This window comes from Rhinolophus hipposideros (genome assembly GCF_964194185.1).
Source record: "Rhinolophus hipposideros genome assembly, chromosome: 9".
Taxonomy (NCBI): Eukaryota; Metazoa; Chordata; class Mammalia; order Chiroptera; family Rhinolophidae; genus Rhinolophus; species Rhinolophus hipposideros.
In genome coordinates, this window is record NC_138055.1 from 61,283,974 (window position 1) to 61,311,369 (window position 27,396).

Consider the following 27,396-nt stretch of genomic DNA (forward strand, 5'->3'; position numbering starts at 1 on the left):
TCAGTGCATTTTTTTCGTCGCTGAGATCCCTTCTTTTTTTCTCAAGTTCATCTCTGACCCAAGCCTTATGCTTGAGTTGGACTTCATCCTGCATCAATGCCCTGCTTGGAATTCCAGATACTGACTCTAGTTTTTACACCATGACTTTTCTATAACCTGTGTTCCCTACTCAGCTTAGATCTCTAAATCCTTGCCACAAGCCAACTAGTCAAATCTCAAACATTCAGTCTTCCAGGCTGATCTGGCATGCTGTACTTTGACCTTGGTTTGACCTCGGCCTCTTGATAACTTCACATCTTGCCTATACAGACTGGTGTGTTCTCTGGCCTGTGTACTGTATAAGTTGTTCTGCTCACCAGGCTGGCACCATTCTCAATCCTGGTCCCACTTAGTAAGTCTGGTTTTATCAAGGCCAAAGGGTTAGTAAAAGTGATTGATAATAGCTACAGATTGATGAGAAAGGTACTACTTTATAAGTTAGACTGTTTGCTTTACACTCCATGTTGTATGAATAGCCTTAAAACTAGCATTCCATATTAAGTTAATCTGCTTGGGGAAGAATTCAGTTCTATCTTCTTTTAAAAGGGAGGACTTACAAGAATAACTGGGGTTTCTTTCTCTGGCCAGTTAGTGCAGATAAGATCATATTTATATTAATTACCTAATAATCATGCCTGTACATTCCCACATGTCAGATTAGAAGCAGCTCAGTTCCTCTTGGGGTTTCCTCTCTCTCTAACGTCTCTTAAGGAGTCTTCATGCCAAAGGTGGTGGAGACTTGCTTTTGTTCCAAAGTCACACCATGTTTTGGTTCTGCTGTTGGGCCACTTCATTGTACCCTCTCTGGTGTCTTCCTTGGGATCTATATCTCAGCATTCTCTTGGTGGCGGGTACAACTATGGCACAAGAGAAGGATAGGCAGGGGGATGGGGGACGATGACCAATGCTTCTCTCCCCAAGTTCTCCCTTTTAGCATTGTTTCCTTATTTATACTTGTCAACAAAAGTAAGACAAATTAAAAATACCCAGGACTCAAAATGTTAAAGAGGGATCCCCATTGTCCCCAAATATGAATAGGAACAAACCTGCTGCTTGGACAATATTACCTGCTCACCAGAGGGAGCATCTCTGGTAGACAGCACTCCTGAATTTTAGTCAAAATATCTAAGAGGAAGCAAGCAACTCTTCAACTGCTGAACTTACCAGTATAAAGCATGGACTTTTTGAATCAGATATAAAGCATGGACTTTTTGAATTACATCAGGGTTTTGCTCTGCCCCTGCTTTTTCTTCATTGCCTAATCTTAGGTACATAAGTTAATGTCTCTACCTCAGTTTTCTTATTTGTAAAATGGGGATAATAACGTTATTTATCCTCATAGGCTTATTGTGAGTTTACAGAGATGAAAAAAAGGTTTAGCCCAGTAAGCTTAGCAAATAGTAACACTTTACCATTGGCTACTACTAAAACTATTAGTATATGTGGTGCCAGTATGAATGCCACAAACAGCCAAAAGTAATAAATAAAAGTCTTCCTAGGGTAGGAGGAGCAATAAATGTGGAACGGAACAGCCCAGAAAATATACTCTATATTCTCTATCTGGGTACTTGGAAGTCTTCAGAATGGCTCTGCACAAATACTTAGCTGTTTTTTGTGTTTATAATTTCTGTCTCATTGGGTTCAGCACAGCTGGAGAGGTTCCTATGGAAATGTACACTTCACAGTTCTTATTTAGTGGAAATAGTTTCCATGAAACTTGGATATTTCTTTGGTACATGTCAGTTGTCGTTCCACCCCTCTATCAGCAATCCTTCCAGTTCTGTGCAATTCCCGCCTGTAGTATGGTCAAGGCTTTGAGTGAAGGGAAATCACCTCAGGCTGACCATGTTTCCTTTTGCATCAGTCAAGCAATTTTTCCTTTTGTCTTGTGATTGGAAATGGACATTTGTTGGCAGCAATCTGGCACCGCAGGCAGTGAGAATGTAAGCAAAGGGTATCATGAAAAGGAACTTCGAGTCCTGGTAGTATCAGACCTTTTTTTCTTTTTCCTGTGGCAACCAGAAGTACCTTCAGATGACAAAGAAGGGCATTCTACTAGAACTTTCAGGATTTGAGTTGCATAGTTGTGTCTCTTTTGTTTCTGTAAACTGTGGAAGTAATTAAAATGCAGGATCTTCCAATATGTGATTCTAAAAATATTATTTCCATTATTTGGTGCCTGGACAATGTCTGTAGTTTCCACTGGGCATTTACTGTGGGGGTTTTGGTCTAGAGAAACACAACAGAAAGCATTTAGAAGATTTCGATTAAGATGTGGATAAAGGTATATTTTCAAAAACTGTGGCCAGGAGCCAAAGATGAGGCATAAACAAAGACCTCCAGGATTAATAAACTCATTTTTCACCTTTGTTCTAGTGTTTTCTACATTCCTACAGTTACATAGTGATTGTAAGTCGTCATGTTCTTATGAGTGGGTGTTTACTTCTGAGTCATGTGGTTTGTTTTGAGAAGAGTGAGAAGATAAGATTATCACATGGAAGGGATGTTAGAATGTTGAGGCAGCAAATGAGAAAGTACATCAATTATTCAATAATAGATCTTCAAAAATGTGGGACAAACAAGTGCCCTAGGAGAGGGGACAGATTGTTGCTGCCGTTGTTTTTGTTTTGTTTTGCTTGGTTTGGCTTGAAGAAGATAGGCCTTCATATGTACTGATGTGACCAGCAGGGCTACCGCTTATGATTGTTGGTGTAAAAATGTGTTTATGTTTGCTTAGGCCTAACTGCCGAGAAAGTGGCAGGTGATGGTCTATTCCTGTTAAGTCTAGTGAAATAACTACAACCGGAAGTTATATGGCCTGAAGAACTAAAGTCTATTAAATAGGCTTAAAAACTAAAGGATTAGAACACATTAAACTTACAGGGAATGTTGAGTGCAGAAGTGTTGAATTTTAGAGCACAACACTTTGTAATTTTGCACCCAGTTGTACTGAGATGTAATGCATTTCAGATGATAGTGTTTGAGATCGGTTCTGTTGGATGTCGCTGAGGCATCAGTCAGTCCAAGAATAGAAACAGCAAGGTTTACATGTTTCCACAAAGAGCAGAGAACTGTATATCATATAGTAACCATCGTAGTTACCAGTAAGTTTATTTTAAAGGTTTCATGTTGTACAATAAAAAAGCAGCGTGACTCAGCCAATAGGCATCTACTGAGTGTCCACAGCAAGCATGGCACTAATCTGAGGAAAACACTACAAAACTCCCATTCCTAGAAATAGTAGGAAGGTTTTCCTTGCTTAGCAGACACACATATGATACACATATCTGTGATAAATTGGAGTGAAAAAGAATCACATTACAAATAGTTTATACAGTAGAATCCATTTTGTGGAGCTAAAAATTATATAGATGATACAATAAAATATAAACTGAAGGTATCTCTCTCTGGGTAGCGAACCTGTTAGTGATGTTTTTTCTTGTTTCTTTATAGCTTCTTTCTGATTATTCAACAAGAGACATGTTTTTTCATGTAATTTTAAAGACAGATTTTGTTGTTGTTATTTTTTAAAGAAAGAACAAACAAGTTATTCTACAAACCTCGAAGTAAGGATCTATGACCCTGAACTACAGTAGGAAATGCCAGTATAATTGATGGACTAAAGGCTGAAAACAGTGCGAATAAATTTTGAATCAACACATCTGTGTTTAAATATCTGACAATCTCATTGTTTCTCATTCCATCTGCAAAAAGGCAAAACTGTTCTGTTTCCTTTCTCATTTTACTTAAAACTGAAAATAGTACTCACACAACAGACATTTTGATTAAAACATTGTCACTAGATGAAGTAAAACAGTAGATTGTAAGGAAAGTGTTTTTTGTCAGTGACACACAGCTAAGCATTTAAATAAAACAAATCTTGATAAATATCCCAAGAGTAGCTTGCCAAATATAAGGAAATGGATTTCGGGATTTTTAATAAGAAAAACACTGTGATGATTTCATTCATTAATTCAAATGTTTATAAGGCAACTACGTGCTGGGGATAAAACAGTGAACAAGATAGACATGGTTTCAGCCTCGTAGGACATTCCTTTTAGTTACAGAGATGAACAAAAAGAATTACTTATATAATCAAGATTTAAGTTCTATAAAAAAGGAAGGGTGCAGGGGGACCTATCCTACATAGAGCTATCGGTGAAGACGTTCCTGAGAAACATTTAATCTGGCCCCTAACAACGAGTAGAAATTGAGTAAGGGAATGACAGGGATGGGAGGATGGAAAAGGGACTTTGAGGAAGAGTGAATATTAAGTGCAAAATATCTTAGGCTGTAAAGAGAGTTAAGAAATTGAAAGAAGAAAAATGAAGCTGGAATATGGTGAGAAGAGGATGCTGGCTGGTTGGGCTGTGCTAAGTTTAGATGTGATCCTAAGAGCAATGGAAAGCTCATGAAGCAAATGAAGGCAGACAATTTTTGTTCAAATTGAACTACAGACTTGCGGTCAAGATGCTGCATTATCAGTGAGGAGGGTTTCGTGATTCTGCTCAGGAAACCCATTACACGTAATGCTAGGGGCAGAGCGGACTGAGGACTGACTTCTGTCTGGGACACTAGGGAATGAGAGACACTGATGAACTGCTTTGGTGGAGCTAAGATGGGCCTGCACTCTCAGACTTGTTAGGGCAGGGGATGCAGGACGCTTCCCAGGGACAGGAGAAGACTGTGCAGGAATCTGCTGGCAAGGACTGCCTGGACTTGCTCCACTAAGGCCACGTGGAGAAGCACGGGGACTCAGAAGCAAGAGGCTGGAAGGTTGCTTAGGTGTTTGGGGCGGGTTCCAAGGGACCACCAGAACAGAGACGCATCCTTGTAGGAAAAGAGAACTGCAGCGGGAGGGGGCCCCCAAAAATTATCCATAAAAGAAAAAATTATCTTTGAACTCTACCAAGCACAGAGCAGAAGGCAGTTCAGGGTGCTATTAGTTCAAGTGCGCCCTTTCCTGCCCCATTCTCTTCCTGTCCCCAGAGGCCAGCTTGGGCGGGAGGCCGAGGGAGAAACAAAGCAGTCAGCCTTGCTATCCACCTCTGCCCATTATAGACTCCCTGCCAGGAAGAGAGGAAAAAAGAACCAAACTCCAATCAAGTTCAGATTTTCTATTTGTATGTCAAACTAAACTATGTTTTTACTCGCTCCTCACTGTAGGGCTATCTATGAACTCAGAGTGCACAGAAAGGTCACGAGCTTACAAAATTTTCATGCAAGGGTAGGGGAAGATTGCTTCCACTAAATAGAATATAAAGGAACAGTGAAATAGAAAAATAGTATTAAATAAAAACAACATTGCATTTGTATCACGTCCTAAATCATGCTAGTCAGCATGTTAGTAGAAGTTTCTGCGGTCTTCTCTAAACCTAACTGATATGCTGCCAAGCCTGTCTCAAGGGTAGGCAGTTGTGTGTGGTGGTGATGTGCACATCTGTAGAGACAGACTGCAGGGGATGGAGTTGGCTTCTGCCACTTATTAGCTGTGTCATCTTGGGCAATTTACTTAACCTCTCTGTTCCTCATCTGTAAAATGGGGGTGCTCATAACAGGATCACCTTCATATTGTTGTTGTGAGAATTAAATGAATACCTGTAAAGCACTTACAACAATTTTTCACGTATTAAATTTTCAATATTTCCCATTGTTATTAATCTCCCCACAACTCAAAATCCAGTCCGAATCATACCAGACTTGTAGTCTGGAGAAAACTATTTCTACCCTTGAGACAGGAAAACTTGGTTCTCCCATTCCTTTTTCAGGATTGTCTCCTCAAGTTATTTCCTGCCCAGAAGTGATTTCTTCTCAGGATATGAACAGTATAACAATTCCCTGCAAGAGAAGCCCCACCTTCACCCCTGGGGTGAGGTCTCCCTATGGCTTCCCAGTATTCTGACATTTGTCAACTTCCCAAAGCCTGGGTTTTCTGGTGGTGCACACTTCACTCTAAGTGTATTTTATTGAACTTGCATTCCATTCAGATACCATGCTTAGGAAAATGCACATTAATGAACCATTGGGGTCCAATCCCTCTTGCATATTCTGATTTTTTGAAACTTGACTGTTTTTTTTTATTCCTTCAGTTTGTTTGCTAAATTACGTCTGTTCACAATGAGTTTAGAGTAATTTGACTTGAAAAAAATATTGTAGTTTAAGTAAATTATAACCAAAGGACTTTTTTCATATTTGTATAGCATGTATTAAAAACAAAATCATATGCTCAAATAACCAAATCGTTACAATGGGTAGAGAGATTTATATTTTTTAAGGAATTAGATAACATAGATTAATATAATTATTATTGTCATTTGAATAATTGAAAGCCTTTATTGTTTATTTAGGCTTTTTCTTTATTTGGTAATTGCTATAAATGTTTATTCTCAACACTCCTTTTATTAGAGAATTAATGACATCAAGTTCTTGTAACCTCATAAAAGTTGAGTGTCAACATTTTCTGGTCACATAGTTTATAAAAATTAAGAAATAAGCAAGAAATATAATAATTAAAATTTGATTTTAGAGTAGATGAATGTTTTTAGGGAAAAGGTTTACTTAAGAAAGTATATAAGCTAAGGAAGAAAGTAACGCAGCGGACAGGAATATTGAAAAGCCCAGAGAAAGACAATTATCAATAAATTGTGGAAAGTTAGAGGAGACTCAAACTCCCTGCATATAAAGCCAAAATACCAATGTATATTTGTGTTCCTTCATATGGCAGGAGTTCACCCTGAATCAGGTGGCTGATTGTAACTCATATGACATACTGATTGCCTCAGCAGCCATTTGCCAAACTAAAGGGTAGAAGAGTAGAAGCTTTTCTGCACCATGTAATTGATAACACTTACTTCTTTCTTCTCTCCCTCCCTCCCTCCCTCCCTCCCTCCCTCCCTCCCTCCCTCCCTCCCTCCCTCCCCACACACCTCTTTTCTTAAAACAGCACAAATTTATTATCTTAGAGTTTTGTAGATCAGAAGTTCAAAATGGCTCTCACTGGGCTAAAATCTAAGTGTTGTTAGGGTCGCATCCTCTTCAGGTGTCTTCAGGGGAAAATCTGTTTCTTTGCCTTTTTCAGCTTCCAGAAGCCACCCACATTCTTTGGTTTGTGGCCCTTTCTTCAAAGCCAGCAATGGCTGGTGGAGTTCTCACATCTAGTCACTCTGACCTCGTCTGCCTCCCTCTTTTAAAAACCCTTTTGATTACATTTTATAGAGGAAGTAAGGCTGCAAATAGAATTACGATTAATCAGTTGACCTTAAAATATGGAGATTATCTTGGTATATCAAGATAGGCACTCATTTTTTTCCTAGTAAACTTTCAATTATCCAAGTTGCTGGTTCATTCCTGCCTCCCCCCAATAAAGCATGAAATGTAATTAAGTATTTTGAGAAGGCTCTCTCTTCCTTCTTCTGCTGCTCCTCCTATATAAGAATGAACAAGATTCTGTGTCCTACAAAGGGTTTAAATAGAAAAGCTATCTGTGTTAATAAAAATTTCACTGCCAAATTTACTGGAATACGCTGGATACAGATTGTCAACTTGAAGTATAGGAAGCTGACTGCTGAGACCTATGCCTTTCAAGTTGATGTACCAAAATAATGTGCTCTAAGTTCTTTCTTGTGTAGATGACACTGGAAGTTTTTTCTCTAAATGATGAACCCACCAGAATTCAAATTCTTAAAAACACGTGTTTTAATATCCAACACAGGTGTCATAATCTTACAAATTTAGAGTTAATGAGGTAGTAACTCAAGTCTATTGGCTGACAATGGATGTTGCATCATGCAGTATTTAGTTTTAAAAAGTATGATAATTACTACATAGGTTACCTGGGAGATTTATTATGACAGATCTCCTAGATAAACATTCACCTTCACTTTTTGTGTTCCTGTAGTGTCTTAGTACACAAACCATGAAGTTTAAATTCTTAGCACACAAATCGTAAAGTTGAAATAAGCAAATGAATATTGACAACAACAAACTGACATTAAGTCAATTAGAAAAATTAATTAATTCATGGCATGTAAAAATCATTACATTTTCAGTTACCTAAGAGTTCATTCACCAGGATCAGTTGCTCTTTTTCTGCCTACTTTTGAAGTCATATGCACTCTGGTACATATCGGGTTCCGAATCCAATGGGACACAGAATTCTAAGCTTTTCTAAGTAAAGGCTAAAATGAAAGAAAAATGAATGTTCTAATTTCCCAGAAGTTCTATGTACTCCAAAAGTGTAATTTGGCACTTCTAAAAGCTGTGTGAAAGCTTTGGGGTATAAAATAGCCAACCTCAGTGATGAGTCAGTCTTCACGTACGGACTTACCCTCTAATGTACATGGGGATTTGTCTTAGAAGTTATCTATTCTAAAATGTGCTATAGTTACCAGGGTATCATATGTTAAGTAAACTGTCAGGGACCTCACTTTGAATTGCCAGGTGACAAAACATGTGAAGAAGGCCGTGTTTTCTGTTCTGCATTTCCAATCATTAAGCAGCCGAAACTACTGACTTACTGTATATAACCAGAGCATGCAGATAGAGTCATGAATATAGGGTATTAAAAATGACCAAGAAACTTCTCTTATTAATGCAGATCTCAACACTTTATGCTTCTTGCCCAAAATATTCAGCATAGCTCTCTAAACAATTACTGCTGCCATGTGGGATGGACTAGGGGAATTCTATTTTGTGTTTTACTTCACACACTCAAAATATGATCAGAATAGTGCCTTAAAGTGCATTATTAGATAAATTGTCTTGCATAAATTTGCTAAAGCCCAATTAATAAAATACTTTGTTTAGGAACATGCCTATTTGCCTTCCAAAAATGAAGTTTTAAAAATAAATAGTTCTTGTTAATATTTTTCTACTCTCCACTTTTGAGGCAAGGGCTAGAGCACTAAAATTGTGCTAAAAGAATTTAACAAAATTTGCAGTTTTTTGCAAAAATATACTCTTAAAATAGTTTTTGAACATGAAGAAGACTGTGTAAATATTATATTAATGCTACAGTCAAATAATCATTTTATTACCCAGTCTTCAACATCTAGCTGAAATGACAGACATGTGGAGGAAAAGCACTTCATCCAAATTTAGTACATAGCAAATATGATTTTCCTCAAAAAGAAGAAAAAGTCACTATATTTGAATTATTTCAAAATAGCATTTAAAAGGTTTGTTGAACTTTATGAGTATAATACATACTGACCCAGAAAACTGGATGTGGCAGGATCCCATGAGGAGGACTTATGTTTATTACATGTATTAATAAACACAGTTTGAGGAACTATAATCACCACTTTCTAAAGAAAGAGTCAGAGTTGTAGATCAAGTTAATTTATACATCTTTGGGTAAACAAAGGCTTAACATGATAGAAAATCTGGTAGTGTCTTGTTTTTATTTCCAACACTGACCCTAACTCATAATGTCAAACTGTGCAGTAATTTATGTTCTATTTTTCAATTTTCCCATCTGTAAAATAAGGGAAGAACTGTGTTGTCTCAAGGGGATATTGTGCTTCTTTTCCAGTCCTTAAAGCTAAGACTGAAACTAAGGCTGTTTCCTGCTTGATATGATTTGTGATCTGAGAGGTTTTGCAAGGGCGCCACACCCTAAAATATATCTTCCATTACCACGAGTATCATTCCCATGGGCACAAAGCAAGTAAGATATGTGACGAGCTCTCGTATTGAATCACCATGACCTGCTCTTATTTTATCGAGAATAGTTTGATCAAGAGAAATAGTCCTGGTGACAATCCATAATCTCAACCGGAGAACAGCAAAATTACAGTGGCACCTGTGATATGTACAGTGAAAGGGAAAATAGATGGAGGCTGGAGGCACATTTTTCCCATTTAACAATTTTGCCAAAAGATGTTCATGCTTGAAATGTAAGCCTAAACCCTAGAATTCTGTACTCCATCTGACCAAACGGAGCAAATTAAATAAATATTTAAGGAGCTTCTCCTATGTGCCAGTCACTCTTATGCGCAAGCTCTGAGGAATTAAAAGCCAATTTAAAAAAATGCGATAACACAAAGATAAATAAGATATACAGTGTTTGCCTATGAGGAACTCATAACGTGATATAATAGTTCGACTTTGGAACATTCAAAAAAGAGTATTCTGCTTGTTTACCTGAGATCACTCAGAAAGATTTTTTTGGTTAATTTACTGTCTGTTAGGTAAACAAAGGTACAAAAAAGCATTTCCCAACTTAGCTAAGATTTGGGAGTTCTCCTTTTCTTGGGAATACCGGGAACATCTTTCTCTTCCTATTTCTTCCCTTAGAAGTGTTATATTGTCAAAGTACAATTTTGCTACAAAATGTGAAAATGTGGTCAATTGGTTTTATATTTGATAAACAGCACAGCATGACCCATAAGGAAAATGCACAATACAGCCCTGCCCTATCCCCTTTTTAGCCACAGACAAAACTGATTCCAATTCCAGTAGGCCTCAGAGATGGGAATGGTCACTCCTGTCATTTCTCATGGGACCTAGGTCTGTGGAGAAGTCAGTGAAGGGACCCACCAATCCTGCCATGTAAAGACAGAAGCAGAGAACTCCGTGGTCCAATGCTCAAAGCTGTTTCTTTGCATATGTTGCTCCTGCGGAAGCTTATTGCTCTTACACACGCAGACAGATTCACCTTCCTTGCCACCGCAGATATACTTGTAAGAAATTACTGGCTGCAGTGGGCAATGCATGCATAGAAGTCAGGTAGAATCAATATTTAAGTTTTGATTTATATGCGTTTTACTTCTTAGGAACCTTAGTGGACTCTGCAAAAATAAAGCTCGAAACATAATCTGAATAGAACTAGGAAGCTGCTCCTTCTAAAAAAGTTTCCTTAATTCACTTGTTAGAAATCAGGGAAAAAGGTTAACTCAAAACTATGGCAGCCCCTAGTAATACCAACATTGTTGGGAAGGATGATTTCCTGAGCAATTCACGGGCAGGTAAACTCACTTTACCGTAAACTTCTTCAAAGCTGGGATTTCAGAAGGGATCAGAGGCTGATATGTCTCACAAAATGTCTTTTATATACTACAGATCCTTGTCATCCCAGAAACTTTCTTAGGATGCGGTAGAAGAAAAGATGAGGACAATAAATGAGGCAGTCTCCTGGGATTTTTGGTTTTTCTTGGTTCCTGCTTGATCAGAAACCTCACAGGGACTCCTTTCCTAATGTTATTTCAGCATAAATATTTCCATGTCCAGTTCCAGCTGGAAGCAGGCACTGCGGACCATGTGAAAATTCAACAAATAAACTCAAAATTAGCCCTTGGTTTTTGAACCTTTCAAAGGCTTGGGGTCAGGGCTGAGTTTATTTAGAATTATTTGCAAGTCTCTAAAGATCAACAGTATCACTCTCCGAACTGGTGTCCTTAGCCCCAAACTTCTATTTTTTCACATTCAAACACAGCCTCCTACACTTCCTCTCTGCATCTGACCTGCTGATTCCCCAGAGCAAAGGGCTTTAAGGACGAGATGTATTTTAGATGTAAAATAAGAAACACAAAAGCCTAGATAAACCATTTCATAGTAATATCTGATACCAGAGCTTTGGGTACGTTGGATAATTTCAGGGAAGGAGAGAATGGGTAAGAAGTGTCAGAATACTTTAAGATCAATTTGGACTAGAGCAAACTCAAAGCAAGCATTTACTGAAAATTTCATAAAATCATATTTCAGTATTACTCATCATTACAAGATGTATCTGGTAGCCCTCAACTTCCCAATAGGCGGGTTTCCAGAAGATGTTTGCAAGTTATTTTTCTGGATCTGAAAAGTCATTTCTCTTATAAACAATGTTCAAAATTAGTAGCTCTTAGGCTTTTTGTGTCCTGAACCCCTCTGAGAGCGCCTTTGAGAATTTATTAATAGCTGTGGACACACTTCCTAGAAAAATTCTCATATGCATATATGCCCTATATATATATATATATTCTTATATACTTAGTGGCTTCACAGATGCACTGCAACCATTTCCTATTAAGAATTTCTGTTCTCAGGTGCCAGGTTAGCTCAAATGCTAAAATCCATAGCCACAGAAAGAATTAAATAGACTTCTATGCACTGGCCTGGAGATGGAACTGCCATTTATAACAACATATTAAACAATACACTTGTAATTATGCCTTTGGACAACAGTACCACATAACTCCACAATAACATCCCAGAAAGGCCTTGATTTCCATTTGATCCAGGACTTACTCTGTACACACACATAAAAAGCAATACCATTCTAAGAAACACAAACTATCAAGGAACCCCTAGCTTGTCCTTTCATTCATGTTACTTCCCTGTGTCAGTGACCACTTATGCTAAAAATGAGGACATAAAAGAAAAAGGAAAAATCAGGTAACCCATTTTTCTTTTTCCTTTCAGTCTTTTCTTATTCATTAATAAGCCTAAGGTAGAGCACATGGGTAGAATGAATATGCATCACGAAATAAAATAAAAACAGTCAAGTAAGTTTTATGCAGCATTTGTACTGCTCTGGTAAGAACAAAACACAAATGTATGTAGAAGCTACTAATTATGAATTATACAATTTTGGAGATTACATATAAAAGTTAAATGTTCTTGTATTTTACTTGGGCACTGCATATTAAAAGATAAATGTTAAAATTCAAGCCACTAATTGACAGTTTTAACTTTACTTAGAACATCAAATAGCACATGAAAACCTCTTATGACAGGTCAATAGAGAGACCACAGAAGCAATGGAAAATGTTTATTTTATACTTTAGCGCCTTTTATGGCACTTTTTTCCTGCTTCCTGAACAAAGGGGCTCACATTTTCATTTTGCTTTGGGTCCTGAAAATTATGTAGTTGGCCCTGCCTGGGATAATGGTTCAATGAGAAATAAAAAGAAACGTTCTGTAGAGTACATTTTACTCTCTGATTGCACTTTCCAATACAAAGAAAGCCACTAGTCACATGTGGCTATTTAAATTCAAATTTAAATTAAATAAAAAATTCAATTCCTCTGTTGCACTTCAAGTGTTCAATAGCCACAAATAGCTAGATGGCTACTGTATTGGACACCACAGGTATAGAACATTTCTGTCATCACAGAAAGTTCTATTAGACAGTGTTGTTTATAATTTAAATACTTTGAAAAATGCTAGGTTAAACAACCTAGCATTAATTGAAGTGCTTTAATGCAGAATTTTTCTTCCTGCTTTCTTTTTGCAGTTGAAATGCAGAATTTTTCTGAACCATAGATATGGAAAGGTGAATCTCCAGGAGGGGGCTACAGCATGAAGCATTTCCAAACTTATATAATCAAAGTTTGTTTTTCTGCAGGATAGTGAATTTACAGTTCAGAGCTATCATTTTGAAAAAGGGAAATAAATATTTCTTAAGGATTTGCAATAGAAATTACAGTATATGTGTTACTAGTGGATTGAAACATAGTTTGAATATGGGGGTGAGAGCCTTATGTTATAGAACTTATGCTTTCTGGACCTATTTCAGGAAAACTCTTCTCTGGAGAACGCTTTAGATTATCATGTTGCCTGTTAACTCTTTTGAGTTAATTTTTCATAATAAAAATATTTGTTCCATGAGCTACTAATACACATAACAGCATGGAAAGATTTCCAAAGCATCACGTTAAGTGAAAGAAACCACACACAAAATGCTGCATACTGTATGATTTCATTTATACGATATTCTAGAAAATACAAACTACAGGGACAGAAATCAGATCAGGGGATTTTGTGGGGAAAGAGATTGAATATAAAGGAGTATGAGAGAAATTTGGGGGGGGGGGTGATAAAACTATTCCATGTCCTCATTATGATACTGGTTTCATGACGATATGTGGTCAAAACTTTGAATCAAATTGTACCTGAAAATGGTAGTTACATGAATGTAAATTATATCTCAATAAATTTGACTTAAAATCCACACACACACATACGCGTGCACACACACACACACACACACACACACACACACACACATATATATGTTCTAGTTCCTGAAATGATAAAAATATTAGAGTAGCTGCTGCCTCCCTCCCCTGAACACACCTCAGAAGCCATCTTGGAAATGCAGAAGTTCATGGATCTGTCAAAATAATTTTAAAATTCTGAGAAATTGTTGAACCAACAAAATATGATTAGGTCCTAGTGTGCAGAAGGGGATGGGGTGGAAGGAGAAGAGGAACTGAGAGTAGAAGAGAACAAGGCACAAAGGAGAGGACTTTGGGAGAAAAGGAAGGACTTAGTGTTTGGTTTACTCATTCTCTCTCCTACACAGGTCTGAATGGAACTACGTGGCGTGCCCCTGTGCCACTATGAATTAAAAAATTTACAAAAATAAAAAAATACCACCCAGGTGATTCAGAGCATACTGGGATGAAGCTAGAAAAAATTACATGCTACTGGAAGCTGGCTGGGATAAGGAGCAGAATATATTATATATATATATATATATATATATATATATATATATATATATATATATATATATATTCTTATTCATTAATATATATAACATATATAATATATATAAATATATATATATATATATATATATATATATACCGTCAGAGAGCTAACACATCAGTAAGGATATAGGAAAACAAGAAATCCTGGGAGTTAGTCCAACAAGTGGAGGCACATCTCACTCTAAGAACATCTGGCAACTGTTACAGAGGTTGCTGAGATGCTTAGAAACCAAGAATTCTTTCACATTCTCTTGGAATTAGAGGGCTAAGAATTATAGCCCAGAATCCAGCAAGGGGACCTACTAAGACTAGATCCCAAAGAGTGAAACTTAAAAGTGAGAGTGTACCTGAAAAAACTGATCCTCACAGAAAATGAAGTCCTAGTTAGAATCATCTCAATTCCTGGAATTGCATAAAGGTGAAATGGGACTTCTAGTGCCACTAACCACCTAACCAGAGGGGAAAAAATTTATCTCTTTAAAAGGAGATAGTATATACTAGCTCTTATATTATTTGTAGAGTTTTTCATATGTATATGAAATACATATATGACTATATATAAAATATATGAAATATGACCATATATATATGGTCATACATATATATATAAAGTCTGCTACTCATGAAAATTAACTAGGATTTCTGGTTTTTGGTTAAGATATAGTAACAGGAACTGTATTTGCTTTTTGCATGAGACAACTGAAAAAATGGGCAAAATATGTTAAGTAAAGGTTTTCCATACCTGGAATGTCAGGCATTGAGGGACAGTGATCCCTGAGAAAGAGAAACAAATGAGAAGAGCCCTACAATGGTCTCACAGCTCCACAATGGCTGACACATCACTGGTTTGACAAAGTTTCCAGAGTGCAGTGCAGGGTAGAAAAACATAAGCAGAGCCCAGCAAATGGACTCCAAATGGAAGTACACTATTTGTCTTAGTCTTTTCAGGCTGCTGTAACAGAATACCATAGACTGGGTGGTTTATAAACAACAGAAATTTATTTCTCACTGTTCTGGAAGCTGGGAAGTCCAAGATAAAGGCGCCGGCAGATTCAGCATATGAGAGGCCACTTCCTGGTTCATAGATGGCCATCTTCTCACTATGTGCGCACATGGCTGAAGGGGCAAGGGAGTTCTCTGGGGTCTCTTTTATAAGGGCATTAATCCCACTTATGAGGGCTCTGCCCTCATGACCAAATAATTTCCTGAAGACCTCACCTCCTAATAGCATCCTAATAGGGGATCAGGTTTCAACATATTAATTTTGGGAAGACAGGAACATTTGATTTATAGCACTATTGTAAGGTTCTTATCACTAAAGTTACACTGTGATAAGATAAAGATAGATACTATAAACACTAAACCAACCACTAATAGCTTAGCAAGTTATAGCTACTATGCCAACAAAGGGGATAGCATGAATAACTTAATCCAAAATAAGGCAGAAAAAAAGGAAAACCGGATAAAACAAAGATTATATTAAATATAAATGCTTTAAATACTTTACCTAAAAGGTAAACATTGTCAGATTAGATAAAAAAAAAAAACACACCAACCTATGACTCGATTAGCTGTTACCAGTTAGAAACATGCTTTAAACACAAAGACATAGATAGGTAAAAGTGGAAAAAGATATACTATGCTAACAAAAATCAGAATAAAACTGGAGTATGTATGTAATAGCAGAAAAAGTAGACTTCAGAGCAAAGAATATAGTCAAAGATGAAGAAGATCACTTCGTGATGATGATGGAGACAATTTATCAAGAGGGCATAACAATCTTATACATTTATGTACCTACTAACAGAGCTTCAAAATACATGAAGCAAAAGCTATTAGAACCTGAAGGATAAACAGGCACATTCACAAAATCAAATTTTTAATATTTCTCTCTAAATAATTGATAGAACAAGCAGACAAAGATCAGTAGGGATATAGAATATTAGATAAATACTGTCAACCAACTTGACCTAATTAACACTTATAGAACACTTTATTCAACGACAGTAGAATAGTCTTTTCATGTCTCTGATCATGCTGGAATTAAATTAGAAATCATGAAAGAAGCAAGCAGCTCTACAAAATGCCCAAATATTTGTAAAATAATTAAACATTTCTAAATAACTCATGGGTGAAAGAAGAAATCAATAGGGAAATTAGAAAGCATTTTATGAACGTAAACACGAAAATGCAATGAATAAAACAGCGAGGTGGGAGTTTTTTTTTAATTGTTCTTTATCCTGATTGTGTCAGTAGTTACACAAATCTACACGTGTTAAAACTCACAAAACTGTACATCACTAAGCAAATTAACAAGCAAGCAGAGGTAATAAATATTCAAGCCGTACCATTTTCCAGTTATTTAACTACATTTTGTTGTCATCTGTGCTCTTGAGATTATTTATGTCTATTGTATCTGTGTGGAGAAAAATACTATATAACGGTGCAACTGCCACCTCTTCCCAACTCATTTTCAGTGATGCTGACACATCGATAGCTTTGAAATCAGCCATGGTGGAAGAATTTACACTGCGGAAGTCAACAGCTGCTAGAAATAGGGGTTTGGGTTTTTGAGGGGTTTTTGGAGAGCTTATTGTGGATTATTTACCAGGACACCACTGCACACCCTTCCTCCCAGATTACTGGATATCAATTCAATGAAATGCTGGAGCTTCGAGGGATTATCTGAAACGAAGTAGATAAGATATCGACCTTTGTCTCTGACAATGATAGTTTACAAGTTTGTAGAAATTGAAATGAACTTGTCCATGGTAATGTAAATTATTCTCGTCTATGGTCATATAAATGGCCTCTGTCCAGTAGAGAGACAACCCCCCGTGTATGAAAAGTTTGGGATCCATTTGCAAGTTCATTTCAATAATTCTGATCATAAATCTGTCTGTTCTTTGGATTCTCCTTTGAACCAGTTGTTCTCTGTCATTTAACTAATGATATAAATAAAATTTTTGACATGCTAATTTTATATTTGCTTGAGAGTCTAATTTTAGCTTCTTTTTTAAAGTTGTCTTTGACAGCATACCAATTTGTCTGCAGCACTTGACTGGCTTTAAAATCTTTTGTTAAGAATATCTGCCTTGTTCCATTAAGATTATAGAAATTCTAGGTTTCTCTACCACCCAGTTTTCCTGATAGAGTTAAATACTCTGTACCCAGAATATGGCACTTTTCTTATGAATAGAACCACAGTGCAATCAAACACACTTGCTGTCCTAGTTCTGATGTATATTCTAATGTATATTTCACTGAGGGGTCCTAGTTCTGATGTATATTCTAATGTATATTTCACTTGCTATCCTAATTCTGATGTATATTCTAATGTATATTTCACTGAGGGGTCCTAGTTCTGATGTATATTCTAATGTATATTTCTAATGTATATTTCTAATATATATTTCACTGAGGGGTGAAACTTTAAGAAACTCTAGTTCTGCAGAAAGGATGTGATGGGATTGTGTGCAAGTAGCCAGGGTAAAGGTTGAGGAAGCCCGGGAATCTGCCTTTGATCCCAATCAAGGACTCATAGCAGGGAAGGGAGCCCTGCTTTATTTAATGATATTTTGTGATAACCACAGAGACTTAGCATGATCAAGTTACCGGTAGTATCTCGTGGGAAAGGATATGCTAACAATTGACTTACTGGCTTCTTTCCTAATGTCATTCATCAACCAATAATAAATGACCTTTCCAAATTCCATTTCCCTGGGATATTGACAAAATTCTCCTTCAGATATTGCTTTTGCCTCTATTTTTTTATCATTCAATTTTAGTTACTATCCCCCAGGTCAGACAGTTGGGATTCTGACATTTGCTGCACAAAGAACTACTTACAAAATAACTGTCTCTTCTTCAGCTCTTTTATTTAACAATCAAATGAATTTGAATAAGTTGTATCACTTTCACTGGGATCAATTCTCCAAACATTAAGTCTAAAAATGTAACAATTATACACTACTTCTTAATATTTACTTCATGTGCACTCATGTATATTATTTGCTGTTTTTTTTTAACAATATTAAGAAAATTGTAGTTTATCTAGAGATACTTGGTAATTGATACTTACTCAACTAAACTTGGAACCCCAAGTATTTTTTTCTGATGACATGTAGGACATCTAATTTCTCCTGTGTATGTACTTTTTATTTAGTCCTTCAGGAATTTCTGTGCCTCCTAGAGAAGTCAGATTAATATAATGGTTTTTATTAATGTAGTCTCAGTATAAAGCCTGAAAATGTGTTTTCTTGGCCTATAGCAATAATAAACCAGAGCTTAAAATGTATTGTAGTTTTCAAAATTGTGTACATCTGGTCATCCAAAGAGGGATAATTGTATTTGTTATATGAGATTGCTCAGGGAAGTTCATGGCAGGGCCACTGTAATTGTTTCTTAGATAAAAGATTTAATCTGTGTTATTCCAGTTTAGCCAAATGATTGATAAATCTCCCTTCTAGGATAGATAATGTCATGAAACATAGACAAGGTCAATTTTTCAGTTACAAAAAAAATTCAAGTTATGAAATATTTTTGGAGTGACAATTATAGTAGATCTATCATTTCTACTGTGAAATGATTGAGTTTTAATGTTACCTCATTTACCAAGAAAACTCTGCTGAAATGATGAACAAAATCACTCCTAATGTATATTTCTACAATTCAAGGGAAGAGCACATTGTTTGGATGTAGGAGAACCTATATTCAAATTCTGTTACTCAGTTTGTGACTTAAGGCAGTTTATTGAAACATTCTTAATTGTCTATTTCTTCATCTAGTAAAATAGGAATAATACCTCCTTCTTAGGGTTTTTCTATTTGTATGTCTTTGCTTGAGTTTTTGTTTTGGGTATTTTTGTTGTTGTTTTGAGATCAAAGATAATACTTATAAGACTATGACAAAGGGTCTGAAAAAGTTATAGTGCTTATTACAAAAATTTAATTTTCTTATAGTTTTATGGAATTTGAGGCATATGGGTTTTCCAAGTCACAAGATTAAAAGCAGAGGTAATAACTTTTTAGTACATTTTTTTCTCCCTGAGAGAAAACCGATCCATAAAACGTATTTAGGTTGGGAAGAAGCGTATAGGGTAATAAATAAATTTAGGTAATAAATTAATTACCTTGGAATCCTAGGGAAAGTTGCTGCAGAAAGGCCTGAAGCTAGATCCAAGTTCTTGGGGAAAAGTGAGCACTCAGAGATGCCCGAAGTTCTTTCTAAACTCTACAAAGCCAATTAAACAGCACTTAGGAGAGTTAACCTTTTAGAAACAAAAGTCTGTTTGAAGACATAAGCAGACAGAATTGAGACTATAGTACAGTCCTCTCCTTACCTGTCCTTCCAAGTCTTTGCTCTAGAAGCAGAAACTTTTCTATGGCTGTGGTCCTGCAAGTTGATTGCTACCATTTATATAGGGACAAGAATGCATGGAAATGAGAAATTGTCAGACAGATTTGAGATACCTCGTTGTGCTAGGCCCCAAGACTATGGGTTTGTGGAAGGCACCAAAAAGCAAGGTCCAAATTTTGTTTAGAATCATGAGATAATTAGAGAACTCTAGCTGTAACAGCCCTCTTGTCTGGGTTAAGCACAGTGCTTTCTGTATGGTTTCAGTTTGGCCAATCCCTAGCTCCCGATGGACGTAGAAATGGGTGACGCCCACAGCTCGGGAAATTTGCAGACTCTGTGGTGTTTGGGGTGTTTTTTGGGGGTTTTTTTTTGCCTTTTTTGTTGTTTTTGAAATTTTTGAAGACATCTCTGTGTTATATATTCATCTGGCACAAGAATTTTAGAGCTTTGTTATGTTCATCTAGAAAGAGAAATTTGAACTTTGCAAAGCACCAATATATATGGTGGGCCACTGCTTAACACTGCCCAGTTCATGCTTGTATGCAAGACATCTTATGATGTCAATTAATAAAAAGACAATAATAGTAACAACCCATATAACCAATAGTGCAAATATGGGAAGTGAACATTTCAAAGAGCACTATAAGACTGATGATACATTTTAATCTTATAGTAAAAATAGTTACTGATTTAAATGTGAAGATATATGATTCTACTTATATTCTTACTTATATCTATACTTATATCTTTATCTACTTATTGTTGAGAGTTATTGACCTAAATAACTACCTTTCAAATTTAAATCCTACGATTATTCTCATTTCTTAAAAGACAAACTAAGATAACTTAGAGTGAGTACAATTGTTATCTAGTTATCTACACTGCAGGCTGCCCAATGCCAGGCTTATTTCATTTATCTAATTATTTTTTCAACACAAATTTAGCTGAGGATCCAGCATTACAAATACTTTGCTCGTAGGAGTTTTCAGCCCTCATTGTGCATATAGATCGGTGGGGGGGGAAGGAGAAAGCTGGAACCAGTATGAAAGCAATAGGAAGTTAACCTCATTACAGAAGCTAATACCTGTGGACCAGTTTTGTGGCCCACGTCACATATTTGATAGTGTATGTGGAGTGGTGGATGGGGTGTTCACTTTGGCTGGTATGGTATAGCAGCTGGGGAGAACAGAACAGATTAGTTCATTCACCTATGATCACACGGGGAGCAAGCCCCAAGCTCCAGATGCAGAACAGACAGGAAATCAAGCAAAATAGGCTTTCAAAGAAAGAGGTAGGTTCCTGGCAGGACGTCAACAAAGAAGTCCAAATGGACAAGCTGGGCTAACCTGGTTACTGCAGAGAAATGGAGAAAAGAGAATGCTGGGACCTGGAAACCTCAAGGATGTAGAAACCATGCTGGACATATAGAAATGGGTTTACGGCAGCAGGACAGATATGAACCCCACTTGATAGATTGGACTCCGCTGAGAGAAACCCTTAGCTCTGGCCTGAACTTACAGGGAAGAACTTCAAGGAAGGATCAGAGGAGTTAGGGGGCTGACAAGGGCATGACGTTTTGTTTTTTACTCATTTCTGTGTCTGGCAGTTAAGTGTCAGTTTTATTTTGCTCTCAATCAACTGAGATAATCTGCCTACCAACCTTCAAGAAAGTCCCCTTTTTTATGAATTCCTGTTGTCTTTCCCAAGTATAAGAATAGTGTGGCTGTGGGAAATCACATAATGCGAGTATCCAAAAATGTACCTGCGCCAACCCACCCCTATGTTCCCTCTTCTCCTTGCCTCTCTCAAAAATAAAAACCATTCTAGTGAGAGAAGCTTATTTGTTGCCTTCTGGGGAGAAGTTCTGATTCAGAAACCATTTGGAAGAAATCCTAAATTATTTTTTTAATTGCCACATTTGCTTTGAGGTTAAATGTTTTTATAGAAACCATCCATTCTTTCCATCGGGATTATGATTTTTAGACAAAAATTACAGCTTAAGGAAATTAGGTCTAACATTTTTAACTGTAAGATTTTTATTTGCTTTGCCTTCATCTTCTGGCTAATGAAATTGCTAATGCTTTGCCCATTAAAGGTAATAGGAAATAAATATTTGTTGAAGCTGATTTATGAAGAGGATTACCTGCAAATAAGCCATCCTAAGAAAACAAAAATTGCAGACAGATATCATGTAGAATACAGTTATCCTTCATTTTACATGAAGATAGGTAGATAGACATGATAGTATGGGCTATTGTACAATAAATATTCACAACCCTTGCACTGTGGGGGAGTATATTTTCAGTCTCATTAATATGGGGCTTGGCCATGAACTCTTGCCAATGGATTGTAAACAGAAGTAATAGAGTGTAAATTCTGAGCTAATTGCTTAAGAGGCATTGTGTATTTTTATTCATCCCTCTGTGTTTCTGCCTTTTGTCTCAGATAGCTCCTGGGCCATATAAGACTAGAGACACATGGAGCAGATCTGGACCCAAGTCATAGACAAAAACCAAAACAAGCCAATTCCAGCCTCAATCAACTGAACCCCAGGTAAACCCTAACCCACCAGATACATGAAAGCAAAAAATAATTGTGTTGGTTTTTTGCCTCTGAGTTCTGGAGTAGTTTAACAGCATTACTGTAGCAATAACTTACTGATTATATGTTACATATTGTAGCAGTAGCTTATTATGTATATGTCTACGTATAAAATTTTACTTCGTTTAACTGATAAAATAAGAAAATAATTCGTGTTCGTGATCTGAAGAACTGAAGTTGTGAAATTTTCAGTTTTGTAGATACCACACTGACAATTGGCAAATATTGTAAAAAGGTGATTGCTTATACTCAGATGGCAGGAAATTTACTAAAAACAAAGTCCTGTGTCTATGAGTGTAGCATCAGGAAGAAAAGAAATTCCAACGTTAGAAATGATGGTGATAGAGAATTAGAAAGAGAGATGGGAAATATATAAAAATGTCTCTGTAGGAGAAGAATCATTGTTCTTTGCATTTAAGGTTAATTATAAAGTCCAGTGTTTAATAGGTCAAAAATTCAGGCTCATATTCCTTTATCTCCCAAATTTCTACTCATTCTATAACCAAAGGATTTTAGTTTAGTCATTCATTTAAGAAATAAGGAAAGTGAAGACAAATAAGACCAAACTACACCATACGAAAAGAGAAAAAATAATTTAATCTTGACAAATTTATTAATAATAGATCCATAAATAGATCTGCTAATGAAACGTGATCTTCTTTATATCATATCACACCATTTCATCATTAATTCATGTGGCAGTATTCTTTTGTTAACAATTTTTTTAAAAATTCTATTCATATAGGACTTTTGTGCTTGGAGTATTCTGTTATATGATTAAGACAAAATAGCTGAAAGGTTTTATATGGGTTACAATAAAATTATATATAATGTTCTTCATACCATAAAAATCAATGGTCCTTAACTTCTGCCACACATGAGGATCACCTGGAGAGCTTTACAAAGTACTGGTACCTGGTCCCACCCCTTGAAGTTCTGATTTAAAAGGTCTAGGGTGTAGCCTAGGAATTAGAATTGCTAAAAACTGCTGTACAGAACGCTAAACGTTTTTTCCCCCCATTTTTCCTTTTTAGCCTTTATTCTTTTATAGATATTCATATTACTTTTATTGAATAGAAACATTAAACAGTATAAATTTCCCTCTATATCACTTTGCTACACCCCACAATTATGATATGTGGTATGTTCATTTAAAAAATAAACTTTTTCTTTAAGTACTATTAAGGGAAATAATCTTCTTTTTCATTTGATTTATAACTATAATAAATATAGTTCTGGGCAAACCAAAATTGCCTTTGATTTTAAATATCTCCTTTTGCTAAACTGTACATAATATTGTACAGTTTATTGTACAATGTGATATAAAGAGAAAATTTATGTGATATAAAGAGAAAAGTATAATACAAATAATTCACTTGTAAAATTGATATGAAAATAATATTTACAGAATACTATTTGGAGAACTAAGTTCCATCAAACTTTGTTTTGAGCACAAGTTTGATCCCTAGGTATCATCAGTTCTTAAAATAATGAATGAATGAGATTAAAATTCCTTTCGAAGAGAGACAGTTTTAAAGAGCCCCAAGTTTCTTGGTGTATTTCTGGAATTCCAACAGTTGGTTCAACCGAAGTTTGAATTAACCTTAAAGTAACTCACATCTGTTTTCACAATACGAAGGTGGAAAAAAAAACACCAAAAACCCTCCAGCTTTGGGAGGAGGGTTCTTAAGTGCTTCCCAGAAGCACAGACAACAAGAGACCTCATGTTGGAGGGGGCGGTAGAGAACAGAACCTAGTAGCACCAGGGGTCTGAGTGGAGGAAAATGAAGAGTTCTGCTTTCAGACCCTTTAGTGAGGGACAGTAGGGACACAGAGTTTGGACAATCTTGTGAGGTGATGACTCCTGAGTCATTTTCTGATGACTAGATCATTCTTATAATCTCAGCTATCATTTCTTTTTGTCTTAAGGGTCTGGATGTCTCTTTATTTACTCATTTTATGAAAGAAGTAATTTCCTCCTTCAGGAGCAAATGGGTTCTCTTCAACTTTCCATATGTGTCTACGAAGCTCTGTATTTTTGATGACTCTTTTTCTAGGCAGGTGTCTAAAGATGACTCATTCTAAAGATGACTCAATATTTCAATACTCCTTTTGAACAGAATGAAGCACGTCAAAAAATGGAGGCTTCACCTGAATCAGTGCTGCCAGTGTGCAACTGAAATTTTCCTTCCACGTTAAATCAGCTTCTAACCTAATGCATAAGTTTGAGCAAATATAAGGAACTCACCAAAATCCCAATGACAAATGCACCCACCACTGACTCCCACTGAAGGCTCTTGTAGATGAGGCCTGGTCTCATGCCATCTAGCAGCAACTCCGCTACCACTTCTTTTGACTTCCCCAAGAGCAGCTGAAAGCCAAGCTCCATAATGGCTCACAACCTCTCCTGTGGCATGGAGTTCCCCTGGGTAGTCATAGCTTCCACAGCCGACAACAATAATTCACTTGGGAACCCACAGGGTTCCACCTGGAACCCCACGCAAACTAAGCAGTCTACCAGTAGAGCTGGTCAAAGTGGAGGATGGTGCAGTTTCTTTTAAAATGTGCTTTTGGCCATAATGGCCTCTCTTTTCTCTTTATCTTTTTAACATTTTTCAATTATGAAGCTTTTATTGAGGTCAACATACATATTGTAAAATTCACATATTTTAAGTGTAAAATTTGATGACTTTTGACAGATTAGATTTGTGAAACCAACACTCCACTCTAAGGTAAAACATATTCATCACTCTAGAAATTTTCCTTGCGCCTCTTTTCCTTCCCTGTGTCTCAGTGCCCCTCCCCGGAGGCCATCACCATTCTGATTTCTATCACCACGCATTAATGTTGACTGTCCTTGAACTTCCTATATATTCTGTCATTCAGAAGGTAATCTTTTGTGCTGACTTCGCTCACTCAACAAAATGTTTTTGAATTTCATCCATGTTGGTGAGTGAAACAGTAGTTCATTCTTTTTAATTTTCTGTTAAGCCATTGTTTGAGTATTCTATTTGTTTATCCATTTTGCTATTGAGGAAATTTTAATTTCCATTTGTCTTAGGGAAATACCTAGGAATGGAAATGCTTATGTAAGAAACTGCCGAACAGTTTTTCCGAGGGGCTATATACCATTTTACCCTATTATCTACAATACATGAGGTTTATGTTTATTCTGCATCAATATTGTTTCATTCCATTGTTTAATGTTAGCCATTTTTGATACATGTACTTGGTTCCAGTGTTTTTAATTTGCCTTTTCACGTGCCTGTTGGCCATTGTATAAATTCTTGTATAAAAGAAATGTCTTTTCTTTGTTTTAAAAAAAGTGAGGTATTTGTTTTATTCTCATTGATTTATAAAAGTTCTACATACATCCTAGTCATGAGGGTATATGCTACATATAGAAAATGAAAATATATACTTCCAGTCCATGGTTTGCAGTTTCATTTTCTTACTGTCTTCTGATGTGCAGAAAATTTTAACTTCAGTGTAGTCCAGTTTAACACTTTTTCCCTTTAGTGGTTAGTGCTTCTTATGTCCTCTCTAAGACAATTCTTGTCTATCCCCAAGGTCATGAATGTATTCTTCTATCTTTTCTTCTACATGTTTCATAATTTTAATATTTCCATTTTCATCTTACATTAATTTTTGTGTAATGTGATAGAGGAGTTGAGGCTTATTGACTCTTTGCTCTTGATTATAGGTCCCTTTTTTTTTTAACTGATTTGCATGTCCAGTAATTTTACATAATGCACAGGATGTTGTGGATAATATTAGGTTGTTGCAAAAGTAATTGTGGTTTTTGCCATTGTTTTTAACCTTTTAAACTGCAATTATTTTTGTACCAACCTAATACATTGTAGAGAAGCTGGGTTGGTTGTCTTCCTTTAATCAGTGGTGTATTGTTGCAGATACCAGGACCGGAAAGAACCCAAGTGGCACGCAGAGATTAGGGAGAACACAGCTTTATTACGCAGGCGGGCTCAGCAGGATCCTTCCCAAAAGACTGAGCCCCTAGCAAGGTTTTGAGCAGGTTTTTATGGGTTGGGGACTTCCTTGAGTCGGGAAAGGGTAGGTGTCATCTGGTGATTAGCTCAAGGTGTGGCTTGGAGGAGGTTATGCAGAAGTGGGCTGGGGCTTAGGCTGGGGACCTCTCTCTCCACTCGGGCCACCATCTTAGGCCAGTTCGACATGGCAGGGAACCATCTTAGGTCAGTTTCTCCATCAGTGTGTTGTCATAACAAGCAATTAAGTTAATCCTTTTGTTCAGGCTTAGACTTATTTATGTATTTCCTTGTTAGTGTGGGTATATTTCACTTTCGTCTTTAGTCCTAGGAGTGTGAACTTTCTGGGGTCTGAGTAGAATTTCAGAGGTCCTCCTTCTGTTCCTAACACATTGGCTGCACTGACCCCTAGACCCAGCACTCGGCTCTCTGGTATCACCTTGCAGCTCTGTGATGGTCACCCTCTCTTAGGTCTCATAGAGTTTTGCCCTATGTGTGTACAGCCCTGTACTTGGACAATCACCTGCAAGGAACTTCCTGGTAGACTTCTGCCCCCCACCCCACCCCTGCCAGCTCCCAGCCTCCCCCACAGCTTCCCTCTCCTGCCTGGACTCTGCCTGTGAATACCAGCTGTGGCCACGCAGCAGCCTACCTGTCTGTCTCCTTGTACTTGCCCCCAAAGAAAGGAGAGTCTGTGAGATGAATCCTTTCAGGGACCTTGCTTCACCTTTGTGTTTGCACCTTAGGTCTCCCTGTTTGGTCCAAAAAAGATGGCTGGTCAGCCAATGATGAGTAAGATTCCCCATGCGGGGACAACTCAAGCCAGGTGCAGTCGAGTGGGAACCAACTTGGTTCATAGAGGTGGGCACAGCCCCCCACCATCCCCAGGCTAAGGAAAGCCTCTGCCTCTGTGGCTGCAT

The 27,396-nt window shown here is 36.9% G+C and overlaps 1 protein-coding gene across 1 annotated transcript in view; it reads right to left on the minus strand.

Annotated features, from left to right (window-relative positions):
* LOC308501912 (small ubiquitin-related modifier 2-like) overlaps positions 1-24,861 on the minus strand; it is a gene marked incomplete at its 5' end in the record, with an annotated part of 54,310 nt that extends 29,449 nt beyond the window's left edge. Inside the window, one exon of the mRNA XM_081058982.1 lies at positions 24,721-24,861. Within this exon, the coding sequence (XP_080915108.1) occupies positions 24,721-24,861 (141 nt within the window). The remainder of the gene's footprint in view (positions 1-24,720) is intronic.
* Positions 24,862-27,396: the final 2,535 nt, after the last annotated feature.